The 12355-nt window shown below is 42.1% G+C and overlaps 1 protein-coding gene across 1 annotated transcript; it reads right to left on the reverse strand.

Annotated features, from left to right (window-relative positions):
- Window positions 1-533: 533 nt before the first annotated feature.
- On the reverse strand, window positions 534-4011 carry tril (TLR4 interactor with leucine-rich repeats). Its single transcript, XM_030148220.1, has one exon. It carries the CDS (start codon window positions 3761-3763, stop codon window positions 1274-1276), a length of 2490 nt encoding a protein of 829 aa, XP_030004080.1. The 5' UTR covers window positions 3764-4011; the 3' UTR covers window positions 534-1273.
- Between the last annotated feature and the right edge of the window lie 8344 nt (window positions 4012-12355).

A 12355-nucleotide genomic window follows, 5' to 3' on the forward strand; every position in this document is an offset into this window, starting at 1 on the left:
TAAACAACACTGTGACCCAGATTATTGATATCAGATGCCAACAGCTCCCCTCTGAAACACTGATTGTTTGAAAATGCATGAAAATTAAAATACTTTGCATGCGTGCATATGTGTGTGATTTGGACCAAGTGTGGGAGGCACTCCACCCTGTCGACTCAAAACAAAGGGACTGCTTAACTATTGCCAGATCCCATCTTGACACGCACACAAAGTATGGATGCGCACACTCACATACACACTCTCGAACATGCTATTGTAATTATCTTCTCCACCCTCAGAGTACTTGGGTCTCCCTCTGAAACAGAAATTAATGACTGTTTACAAAAAAAACTCTGTATTGTATTTTTATGCACAAACAATCCATTACGTAAAGGCTAATGTTAATTTCCAAACTGAAAATACCAAACCCCCATGCCAAACACAGACATTTTCAGTACCTTAGACAATCCTGAAGATACTATAGAGAAACTGAAAAAATGAAATGATAATGCATTTAATAAAAAAAACTGTGAGATTGGATGGAATTAGAGAAGTACGTTTTTTTTGGGTGTACAGTATATGCTATAACACTCTTAAAACGGTCACAATTGCCATATAACAGTATTAAGTAAAAACTCAAACCACTAACCAGTCACATTGTTGGGGATTTTACTTGTGTAATGCAGAATAATACAAGTTTCCATATAAAAGTATAAAACATTAAAGATATAATACAAAACCATTATCATTTCTCTGCCAACCAGCAGCCATCATTACATTCTGTACACATTCTTGTCAACAGACCTTGCCTATGAATTCAATATTAGCACCATCAGTGAAATCAGTGATGAATCATTCATGCATTCACACTTGCACTCACACAAAATCACACGTCCAGAATCACTTGCAGGTGTAAGGAAATGAAAGAGGAAAGACGTAAATCAGGAAGAGGAAGTCATAGGGATTTGACTTCCTGTAGAGTCTGAAAAAAGCCCTCATGAGCTCAGCAGCTCTATTGTCACAATCACCCCTGCAATAACAACAGACTCAAGTTAGTCCTGTGGTCAACTGAAAAAACATAACACATAAAGATAGGATTGCAGTCTTGGATGGTTCACAACCACAAACACACCCAATGGTTTTACTGTAATGAGATATGGTACTGTACTGTGTCAACAAACTGTGAAGTAGACTGAATTAAAGAAGAACAGCCAAAGGATTTCAACACTAACCACTTAACATATCGTTGTGTTGTACAGTGTTCTTTGTCAACATTGTGGATGTTCTCATGGTTCTAGTCAGAGAACCTCTGCATGTCACTGTCTCTGCGCACACAAGTGTTGTCCAGAAAGCGGTCACATGGGAACTCAATGAGGTCCCCTTCCTCTAATGGTGCAAGTCGTGTTGGACGACTGCTCTGATAAGTGGTAAAGTCAGTGGACACGGAGGCGGTCGCCATGGCTGGACGGAACGGTCTTCTTGTGGAGTACATGTGACGCACATGAACAGCTGACTTTCTCCTCTGCAGCCTCCTCTTGAGGCTCCGCCCCAACCAGACCCCGCCAATCACAAGCAGCAGCACAGCATTCCCAGCCAGTGTCGCCACGGTCACCAGCTGGAGGTCAGAGGTCAGCGAACCTTCACGACTGAAGCCCTCAGATAGAGTGACCAGCCCTGCACAGTGGTCCCGGGGAGCCACTTGGCACACAGATCCACCAACAACTCCCTCCACACACACCATGTAGGTCACATCAGAGCTGAGTTCCCGAAGGGTCACAGAGCGAGCTGTGCCACGAGCATAAACGTAGCGAGGGAAGCGGTCTGGGGTCCCAAAGCGGTCAAACAGAATCCTGTAGTGGACTTCAACCAGGCCTGAGCCAGGTCCAGGTCCAGGTGTGTAGCGGTGGTGATCCCTGGTGGTCCAGTACACGGTGACGGTGCTGGATGTGACCTGATCCACAGACACATTAGTGATGACATGGCGGTTGAACACACAGGGGTCAGTGATCACAGGCAGATCTGACCTGAGGAGGTCAAACTTCTCTGGTGACTCAACAGGAGACTGTGTGGTGAGCTCTGTGTTTGGATCAGATGACCGTCTGTCCTGCTTTCCAGAAAAACTTGTTGTGAGGAGGGCCGGCGGATCAGTTCTGGAAATGACATTTGACCTTCGCCTCCCTTTCGGTCGTTTCCCAGCAGCCTCTGCATCAGGCCGTGACCTTATGCTGAGGAAATCCTTCTTCGGTTTTTTTCTTTCCAGTGAAGGAGAGGATTCTTCCACCTCTGGACCCCCTTGGTCTCCTTGGATCCCCACCTGATCCTGCTCCCCTCTAGTTCTATTCTCTTCGTTCCTTTTCTCCTCACTTAATTCCACATGCTCTTCCTGCAACAACTCCTCCTTTTTATTTTCCTTTTCTTCTACCAGACCTTCTTCATCCCTCTCATTCTGGATCACTGCATCCACCTGTCCACTGTCTTTGCCCTCCACCTTTACCAACACCCCCCCACTCCTGCTCTCCTCAGGCCCCGTCCTGCACAGATGAGTCCAGTTCCCAAGAGGCTGCAGCTGGGAACTGTTCACATAATCCAGATATTTGCCCCTCAGAGATGCTGGGTGGTGACACTGCACAAAGACAGTCAGCAGTTTACCCTGAGAGTGTGCTACTGTCATCCACCTTTTCAGCTCCTCAAGGCGGCAGTCACAAGTCCAGTTGTTGCCATGGAGATCCAGGTCGTAAAGCACATTGTTGAGGGCAAAAATGTCACCGGACAGGCTGGTGAGCAGGTTGTTTTTCAGCTTCAGAACCTTAAGATGTTTAAGATGAGAGAAAGCCTTGGAGTCAACATTGGAAATCCGGTTGCGACTGAAGTCCAGCTCCTCAATGCGCTCCAGAGGGTCCAGGAGACCGGCGGGGATTTCCTCCAGCTCGTTGCCGTCAATCAGGAACTCTCTGAGGCTCGACAGCCCCTTCAGAGCCCCGCTGTCCAGACGAGAAATTCTGTTATTGCTGAGCGACAGTTTGGACAGCTTTGTGAGACTCTGGAAGACCTGGTTCCCCACGTACTGGATTTCATTCTCAGACAGCAGCAGAGTTGTCAGGGCTTTGAGTTGGGAAAAAGTGAATCCATTACGCACGGCCGCCTGCTTGTTATGGGCCAGGTTTAGAAAGCGCAGGTTTGTGAGTTTAGAAAAAGCGTTTCTGTGGATGTGGTGCAGCTGGTTGTACTCCAGGTGGAGGTGATGTAAACTGGTCAAACTTTTTAAGTCAGAATCCTGCAGGACCTCTATGGCGTTACCATCCAGGCGCAATTTAACAAGATTATCCAAGTTGGCAAAGAGCTCTGGGGCGATTTTCTTGATGGCATTATTATTACAGTAGAGAATAGTCAACTTCTTTAGAGGCTGTAAGGTTCCAGCAGGTACAGATGATAAAATATTATGTCCCAAGTACAGCTCCTCCAGCCTCGAAAGCTTCTCAAAAGCTTTGGGATGAATGGCTTGTATTTGATTATACTGTAAATTCAACCTTAAGAGGTTACTATACCTTGAAAAGTCGAATGCAGAGATGTTACTGATGAAATTGCCCCCAAGACTGAAGACCAGCACCTCCTCGGGAACCCGCACGGCGGGTTTTGGCACAGTGCGCAACCCGCGGTTTGTGCACATAAGGTGCAGCGGGTGTTGACAGTCGCAGCGGTCTGGACAAAAACCTGTCCCCGATGAGGAGAAGACCAACCCCAGGAGAAACAGACATGTCACCGCCACTAGATTGCCGGTCTCCATCCCCACAGAGCGGCTGGCACTGCGGCATTCGCTTTGGGTTTTTCACGTGCAGGCGCCTCTCTCCTCTGTTAGGCTGGAGACCGACTCGTCCATAATTCACTTGTTGCGCTGAAAAGTGGAGAGAAAAGTGTTGCACATATTAAACACGAGGCTCCATCACCGAGGAGCATCATCCACAGAGCACATCACAACTGTGCCTGGCGCTCTGATGCCGTTCACCTCCCCAGTAAAAGCCTCCATCCCCCCAAGTGGTCATCTGCTGCGAATTACAGAGTTCCGCAAAAAAAAAAAAAAAAGAGTTCAGACGCAGAGCGCGCTCACATGCACGCACGCACACACTGATGCAGTCCCTTCCCCCGCAACGACCCTGCCAAAACCAGATGTGCACAGCTCTTGACGCACGAGATCCAGAATGCTGTGAGTTTTTGCGCGAACATGCAGGTAATCTAATACACACAAACACACACATGCACACACACAGAGAGAGAGAGAGAGAGAGAGAGAGTCTGGAAGGGAAAGATTAGGAAACCCTCTGACCGAGTTTTGTGCGCGCCCCCGCAGTCACCAGGGGTCTGAGATCTGGATCCGATCCCTGGTATGGACAAAGCAGACAGGAAGATCTCCTTCCCACGGAATCCCAAGAGAACCCCAAAGTCTTACATTCCCCTCGTATCAGGGTGCACATGATCTAACCAGAGTCACGTACAAGACATTAAACAATCCCAGAGGTTTAACAATAGGCCTATACTTTGATACACATTTTATAGCTTTTGATAAGATATAAAAATGGCCCTGACATACTGTGAGACATACTGTCTGGCTCACTGACACTGCAAACATAAACAGAATGAGTCTAAGCTGCCATCAACACATCACCAGTCCAGACTGCTTGCATGCAGTACAGTACAAACACCATCATCATGCAGCTTAACTGTAATTTACCATTCTCTCATTAACGCCCCTTGTGTTGCTTGTGGGCCATAAGGAGCACAGATGGTTCGCATTTGCAGATGAGGAGGAATTTGGGTGACGAGGAAAGGTGCCAAATCTGAGTTAAAGATCTCCAACTTGAAAGTAGAAAAATAAATGTAGGGTGAGCGGAGCATGTAAAGATTTTTGTGCAGAGTTTTGCAGACGTTTGCTGTGCTCCAGTCTGCAAAGCATGCGATGGTATTTGCCAAGACATCTGCACATTTATGGCACATAAGGCAGAACGCTTACACAGTGACAGAGACATAGCAGCAGGCTGTACATACAGGAGGGTGTTTTTCTGCATTACACACATATCTTCTGTCTTTGTAATGGGCTTGTTTGATGCATTAAACCACTTGTTTCTTTTTTGCATTAAAATTTTCTTAGTACATACGAGTGACAAAAACACTTTTAGAGCAGAGCTGATGGATAACAGTTGGAAGCTCCTTGTATTTCCAGCACAGAGAAGAAAAAAAAAAGCTCCAAACACTCCCCCGACTGGCCTCATTCTCATGCATATCTGCTGGTATACATCATGGACAGAAGTCTTATAGCTCTGTGTGTGACTGAACGCCTATGTATGACACGAGGGGTTCTGGAGAAAATACAGCCCTTGGGGATGCACCCTGCTCTCTGGGAGGTCATTTCCTGTCTGGCTGTTTTTTTGGAGCGTTTCTCCATTTGCGCTCCCTCTCTGTATCACTGACTCCTGTCTCTCATTCTGTTTCTCAGAGGAACACACACAGTGAGAAAACACTCAGAGATTTGGCCTCAGACACAGTGGGACCAGTGCAGTTGTTTTATGATGGTCGCCTGGTTTGTGTCAGAGCTAAGGAGAATGCACAAAAGATTTCATCATCATAGATTGGCTTTCACAGATTACTTATGCCTAATATTAGTGCAGAACCACCAAGAGCAGGAGGATGGAGGTACACCGGAAAAAATCTAAATGTTACCAAGTGTATTTTTCTCATTTCTGGTCAAAATATCTCATCACACTTAAAATAAGACATAATCACCTAAAGAGTAACTTTTCAGTGAGATATAAGAACTTATTTTTAGGTAATACAGGGTGTATCAAAAAAAATTATACACTTTGAAAAGTCACCCTCAGTTCCGCATTTAATAATTTTTTGAATTTTCTTTTATGGACGTCGGTAGGTAGGGGATTGGTGGATATTTGCCCAAATTTACAGACCCAGGTTTTCATGCATGAGTGAGCAGGGGCAAACTGCGCAATCCAAGCTAAAACTGGTTTGCGCAAAGTAGCGGTGGGATTTAAATCCAGACAAAGGTCATGGGAGGGGACCCTAACCCTAACCCTAACTTGGCCTGTCCTCAGTGACATTTTCAGGCCTAAACAAGTTGACTTAACATTGAAAGGCAGGAACAGCTGCCATGGGTAAAGAAATGAAACTGACATGGTGGCAAAAGTGTTAATGCTGTGACCTGGTAATTTTGTGGAAAACAAGATGGATGCCCATTGTCCCCTCCCATGACCTTTGATTGGATTTCAATCCCACCGTTACTTCACGCACACCAGTTTTAACTTGGATTGTGCAGTTTGCCCCTGCTCACTCATGCATGAAAACCTGGGTCTGTAAATTTGGACAAATATCCACCAGTCCCCTACCTACTGACGTCCATAAAAGAAAATTCCAAAAATTATCAAATGCGAAACTGGGGGTAATGTTTCAAAATGTATAGTTTTTTTTTTTAGACACCCTGTAGATCTTGAAAATCTTATTTCAAGAAATCTTACCAAGATAATTTTCATTTGTTTCATTGGCAGATTTTTTTGCTTGAATTAAGGCAAAAAAAAAATCTTGAATTAAGCAAAAAAAATCTGCCAATGGAACAAGTGCAAATTATCTTGGTAAGATCCTTGGGTTGGAGGGCTCCTGGCTGTTCCAAGGTTGAGGTTTAAATCCAAAGGTGACTGTACCTTCTCCATCAGGGCCCCTCGACTTTGGAACAGCCTGCCCGAGGAGATAAGGCTTGCAGAATCAGTAACATCTTTTAAATCACTTCTTAAAACACATTTTTATAGACTTGCCCTTATGTGATGTTGTCTCCTTTTTTTTTTTTTGATCAGTTTTTTATTTATTTTCCTTGTGCAGCTCCAAAAGTACAATACAAAAAAGAGAAAGAAATTCACATTTTATGATGTAAGATTTTGTGACACACAAAGTATAAACCCCACCGCCCCAGAACCAATGGTGACCCCCATACCAACCCAACCTGGATCTCAAAATATGAAAACCACTAATAAAAAAAATACATATAGCTGTATATAGATGAAAGAGAATATAATTTACATATACAAACAGATCGGCGATCAGGATAGTCATAGACAATCATGTTGCACTCTTTCTTTAACCATAATATAAACAGCATCCCACATACTAAGGGTTTTTCAACTGCCTGCATGCATCCGGACCACTGACCACTCCATCATAACTATATCTAGAAAATAATTGATCCATTGTTGCCGTGATAATGTATGAGGCAGCTGCCATCTCAATGCCAGCATTTTCTTGGCTGCAGTGAAATGTTGTCTCCATTAAATGTTTATTATGTTGAATATTTAATTTTACCCTATTTTGGTTATTCATTTATATTGACATACATGATGTTTTATTCCAATCCTTCATTTTTGCATCGATTTGACAGCATCATGTTATGTTATTTCTGCCCTCTCTACTACGATACATTCAAATTTATTTGGAGTGTCATATTTTTGTGTTTGCTGTGCATATCTCTTTTATTGTGTTGTTTTCTATGTTTTAGTGTCTTTGCTTGTGTCTTGTTTTTTTCTTTGTCTGTAAAAGTACTTTGTAAGCTCACTTTTTAAAGGTGCTATATAAATAAAGTTATTATTTCTTGAAATAAGATTTTCAAGATCTATTGTCTAAAAATAAGTTCTTATATCTCACTGAAAAGTTACTCTTTAGGTGATTATGTCTTATTTGAAGAGTGATGAGATATTTTGACTAGAAATGAGAAAAATACACTTGGTAAGATTTTGATTTTTGCAGTGTACATGAGAACTAATTAGAGCCTTTGCAGAAAAAAGTTAAGAGTAAGAAAATTAAAAAATAACAGAAAACTTACATTGTATTGAAATTATACAGAGCATTTACATGTACAGGAATACAATGTGAGTTACTTCTTCAGAAAAGTGTTGAGTAAAACATCTGGCTGTAATCACACTGGTAAACAAGCTGCACAAGCCACTTCGGAGCATGTGTTTATATTTGTATGTATATCCATGAGACCCAACAAGTAAAAGTTTTGGCTTTTTTTTTTTACATTAAATAATTGGCTTAACTGGAAATAGCATAACAGCAATAGCATTTTCAGATACATTATTTATTTATTTATTTAAGGAATGTCCTTTGCAGTGGATGGTGTGTTTTTTTTTTTTTTTTAGAGATGTGAAACTCTTTTCCACTACAGGGGACAAAAATACATTGCTAGATCTCTGGAGGATATTTAAGTTTTTATCTTTTTATCTTACTGTTTATTCCAGTGTTGTTTATTGGGTTTTATTTTCTTAACCCATGTCTTGTATGGTATTTCTTTCATGGCGCTTTTAATTATTTCTTTTTTGGTTTGTGGCGTTGTTTACCAGTCCTTTAATTACATATATTTATTTGTTTTGTGGTGTCAAAACTGTGATGACTGCTATGACTCAAGTATTTTACATATGGGTACCAATAAAGTTACCTGAACCTCTACCGAATCTCACCCAAATAAATATTAGCTCCATCCATACTCATCAATAGTTTAGTCCCTCTATGCATTGTTTTCCTTAAATAAAGTTATCATTTTTCTCCTGCAAAAACCTTGTTTGTGAACAGTATGAAATGGGTATGAAAACAGTTGCTGAATCACTTTCCCCCCATTTTCCTTGAGGAGGTCAGTGTGCAAATGAGACGGTCATAGAATAATGGAAACAACAACAACATATTACTCTGCGTCAAATAAATGTGCTACACTGGGGATGAGATTAGGAGGGAGGCATGTACAGTGTCAGACTGATGTAGACTGAGATTGTTGCGAGGGGGGAAAGTGCTCTAGAGCTGACCCAGATTCACAAAGATGCTGGTACAATAGGCAGCATTGAGGACCTGGTGCAGAGCTATCTGCGTCTGTGCCCGCACACAATGCGGATTGTAAACTGGTTTGGCCATCTCATCCTTTCATCACCTCTGTCTCCTCCCAGTGGGCCTCTCACTGTCCAATTAACCAACCGTATGACATTTCAGTCTGTAGCAGAGAAAGAAAGAGAATTTGTCTGTTGGAGAGAAACCCAATTCCATCATTAACAGAGAGGTAGAAAGTGTCTGAATGTCTGCACCTGAGCATGTCTGTTCCATGTGGGGCTGACTAATTCACTTCTGTGTAAAAGCATCAAAGTGTGTCTGCATGAAATAAAGAAAATCCAGGTCAGTCTAGGCAGGTGAGTTGTGTGTGTGTTTGTGTGTGCACATGCATACATGCACATGTAAATGAGATGATGCTGCACAGTATGTAGGTCAGGTACGAGTGTTACATTTCTCCAACCCCTCAGGTGTTGGAACAGTGTGAATGAATGAGGGAGAGCGAGTGTAAAAGACAAAAAGAGACAGAGGTTGTGTGTGTTTGGGATATGCAGTCAGTTATGATTCATGACAGCTGAAGCAACAATAAAATGCATTATGATTCATGTTAAGGGGAAACTGTTACAGTGCGGAACCCATGTTGACAAAATATAGATCAAGATAATCTAAAGTTTAGATATTTTCTGTTATGTACTTCAAAGGTCGATAAACTGCTATGCTCAGCACCAGATGCACATATAAAATACCATGAGTGGGGAATATTCTTATTCATTCATGCTATAGTATATACAACCACATCACTAATGATCCTCACACGATGTCATAAACTTACAGGAAGTTGTGTTACTGGTAACATATGCATCTTATTGCAGCTCAGAAGTCTGGGATCTCAGTGACTCTTTTTTCCCTGCGGGCTAAACATGCATGAGACAGAGACTGTCTGTGTGGGATACATCCTGGTAACATAACACTGCATGAAACAAGGATGTATCTGGGGTTTATCGTAATAATCTGTGCAAAGGATAGACCACAAAGAAGAAGATATGCAGCTCTGTTCCACAGATTAGCCCTTCAACAGTGTTTTAAACAACAGGATAGAGTTCAAACAAATGGCAGATTGTCTCTGTGTGGCAGTGATCACGGTGGGTCCGTGGATACGCAAGTGTATGTTTGCATGTTTATGAGCATGTACTGAATATCTGCTGTTTGATTATACTTTGGTTGCTTTATTAAAGAGGAAGAACGGCGCGTAAGGAGGGGAAAGAGAAGATGAATGGGTGGTGTGTGTGGGGAGTTTACATGGGCAACAGCTGTTGGGGTCATTAAGTGCCTTAACTAGAGCTGGGAATCACAGATCTACTTCATGCTCACATGCATTAACTGTGTGTATGTCGGAATGTTTGAGTGAATGAGCGAGTGTATGAGTGTGTTTATGCACTTAGAGGGAGGTGGTGAAAGATATCCCTCTCTCAGGAACATGTGTCTGCATCTGTGCTTACAGTCACTGTGAGCAGAGATTTAAGGACACTCTATATTACATGTACTGTATATAAAGAAGCCACAACTCGACTTAAAGTTTGCCTAAAAATGACAGAATGAGGAACACACCTGGGGCCCATGCCTGTAACCCCTCATGCTGTCCGACTCAACCTTTTCCAGCTGGTTCCCATTGAAGAAGGCAGAAAAGGAGAGCAAGATGTTGGGAAAAAAAACAGACGAGGGAGGGAGTCAAGTTGCAGCACCTAAGACTCTTAATAAGTCTTTAAAACTTTGATTAATCAATCAAAATTAGCAGGAGGATGACATTAAATTAAAAAATGTACTCAACAGCTATTTGCAGCTACGCTTCATTCACATCCTGCACCGTGGACATTCCTTTCTTCTTTGGGAAAACTGCAGCCTCTCTAAACTGACCTCCCAGGGTCAAGTTTTGTCGTTGAAACCAATATGGGGAAAGCACAAGGGGAGAAAAGGGGGGGTAGAACTTCCCAGATTTCAGTCGACACTGTGAGAGCTAGGAATGGAGGGAAAAGTGCAGGGAAAAGGAGGAAGGGAGGTACTCGACATCTGGAAAAAATTAAAGAGCATGCTATTGCCCTGTTGAAGGGTGGAGAGAGTGGAGGGGTAGATAGAGGAATAAGGAGGGTAGTGTAAAGGAGTGTGTGTGTGTGTGTGTGTGTGTGTGTGTGTGTGTGTGTGTGTGTGTGGTGTGTGTGTGTGTGTGTGTGTTGGTAAGGCAATGCTTTGATCTGCAGTGTTTGATAGAAACTGTCTGCATGCACATAATCAGCTACAATCACATAATGACACAGAGAGAACATAATGTCTCCTTAAGATCTTAAGACCACTGGTTTGCACAGAAGATAACGCTCAGGAACTCCAACACTAATAACTGTTAGAGGCAGTGCATGAGGGCACATAAAGATGAAAGCATGCGTCAAACCGCAACAATACATGCACAAAAACTCTGCATTAGCATGAATCGACCTAACACAATACAAGAATGTGAGCTGTATGAGTCATTGAAACTAAGTCATCAGTTGGTGATTTGCAGAGAGGAGACATCTGATGAGCAGCTGTCCCACACTGCATTGTTTTTGTGCAACATCTCCCTCTGCAGACAGGGAATGTCATAGCATGTATAGACAACAGCACATGAACAGTTTTGTTTTCAGAGACTCTCCGCTTGTCTTGGCTATAACAGCAAGGTCAGTCCAAGCCGGGATTAGCAACGTGACAATTTTGTCATGTTTTTAGAAATGTGATCATCTGTTAAACAGTTTTTGAACTATATGCTCCATCATAAAATAAAAGGAAATAATGACAAACAGCACTTTACCCTACATTGAATGAGGGGTTCAGTTAAAGCCAGATTTGAGAGTGTTGGACTTGTTTAGTAAATACCCTATGGAGTATTTTCTGAAAAAATTGCTTAATCATTAAGTTTTCATACTGTATTTTAACTTGAACTATACAGCACTGTCCAAAGTTTTAGGACACCTTTAGCTTTGTTCTTTTTGGAGGGTTATTTCTCAATCTTCAGGTACAAGAAAATACAAGCAATGTGTGCACAACCTTAAGACACACAAAAACTGAAACTAAATTGGATCTGAAGGTTAAAGTCAGTATTCAGTTTGACCCCTGACCCCATGACAAGAAGCACCAAAAACAGTTAGAAACATCTGACATGTGTTAAATGAAACCTGGTATAAAACATCAGAAAATTAATGCAATAAATCTCAAACTGTCTGAACCTAAAGACATGCTAAGTGTAAAGGGAGGTCACACTAAATATGACCACTTTGGTTTATAGAAGCTGTTTTTCCCTGAAACGTGTTACATACTTCACATATTATATCCAGATTGGATCTTGATACAGAGACTGAGAAATACATGTGTGGACATTATAATTTTATTAAACCATCAAACCTAACGTTGGACTTGGACTTTTGTACAGTACTGTGTATCAACATGAAGGCATCTCTAACATAGCTTGGTAAAACAATTACTATAA

This window comes from Sphaeramia orbicularis, chromosome 11, assembly GCF_902148855.1.
Source record: "Sphaeramia orbicularis chromosome 11, fSphaOr1.1, whole genome shotgun sequence".
Taxonomy (NCBI): Eukaryota; Metazoa; Chordata; class Actinopteri; order Kurtiformes; family Apogonidae; genus Sphaeramia; species Sphaeramia orbicularis.

Coding starts and splice junctions, on each gene's coding strand:
- tril (XM_030148220.1), bottom strand. CDS start 3,763: ATGGAGACCGGCAATCTAGTGGCGGTGACATGTCTGTTTCTCCTGGGG.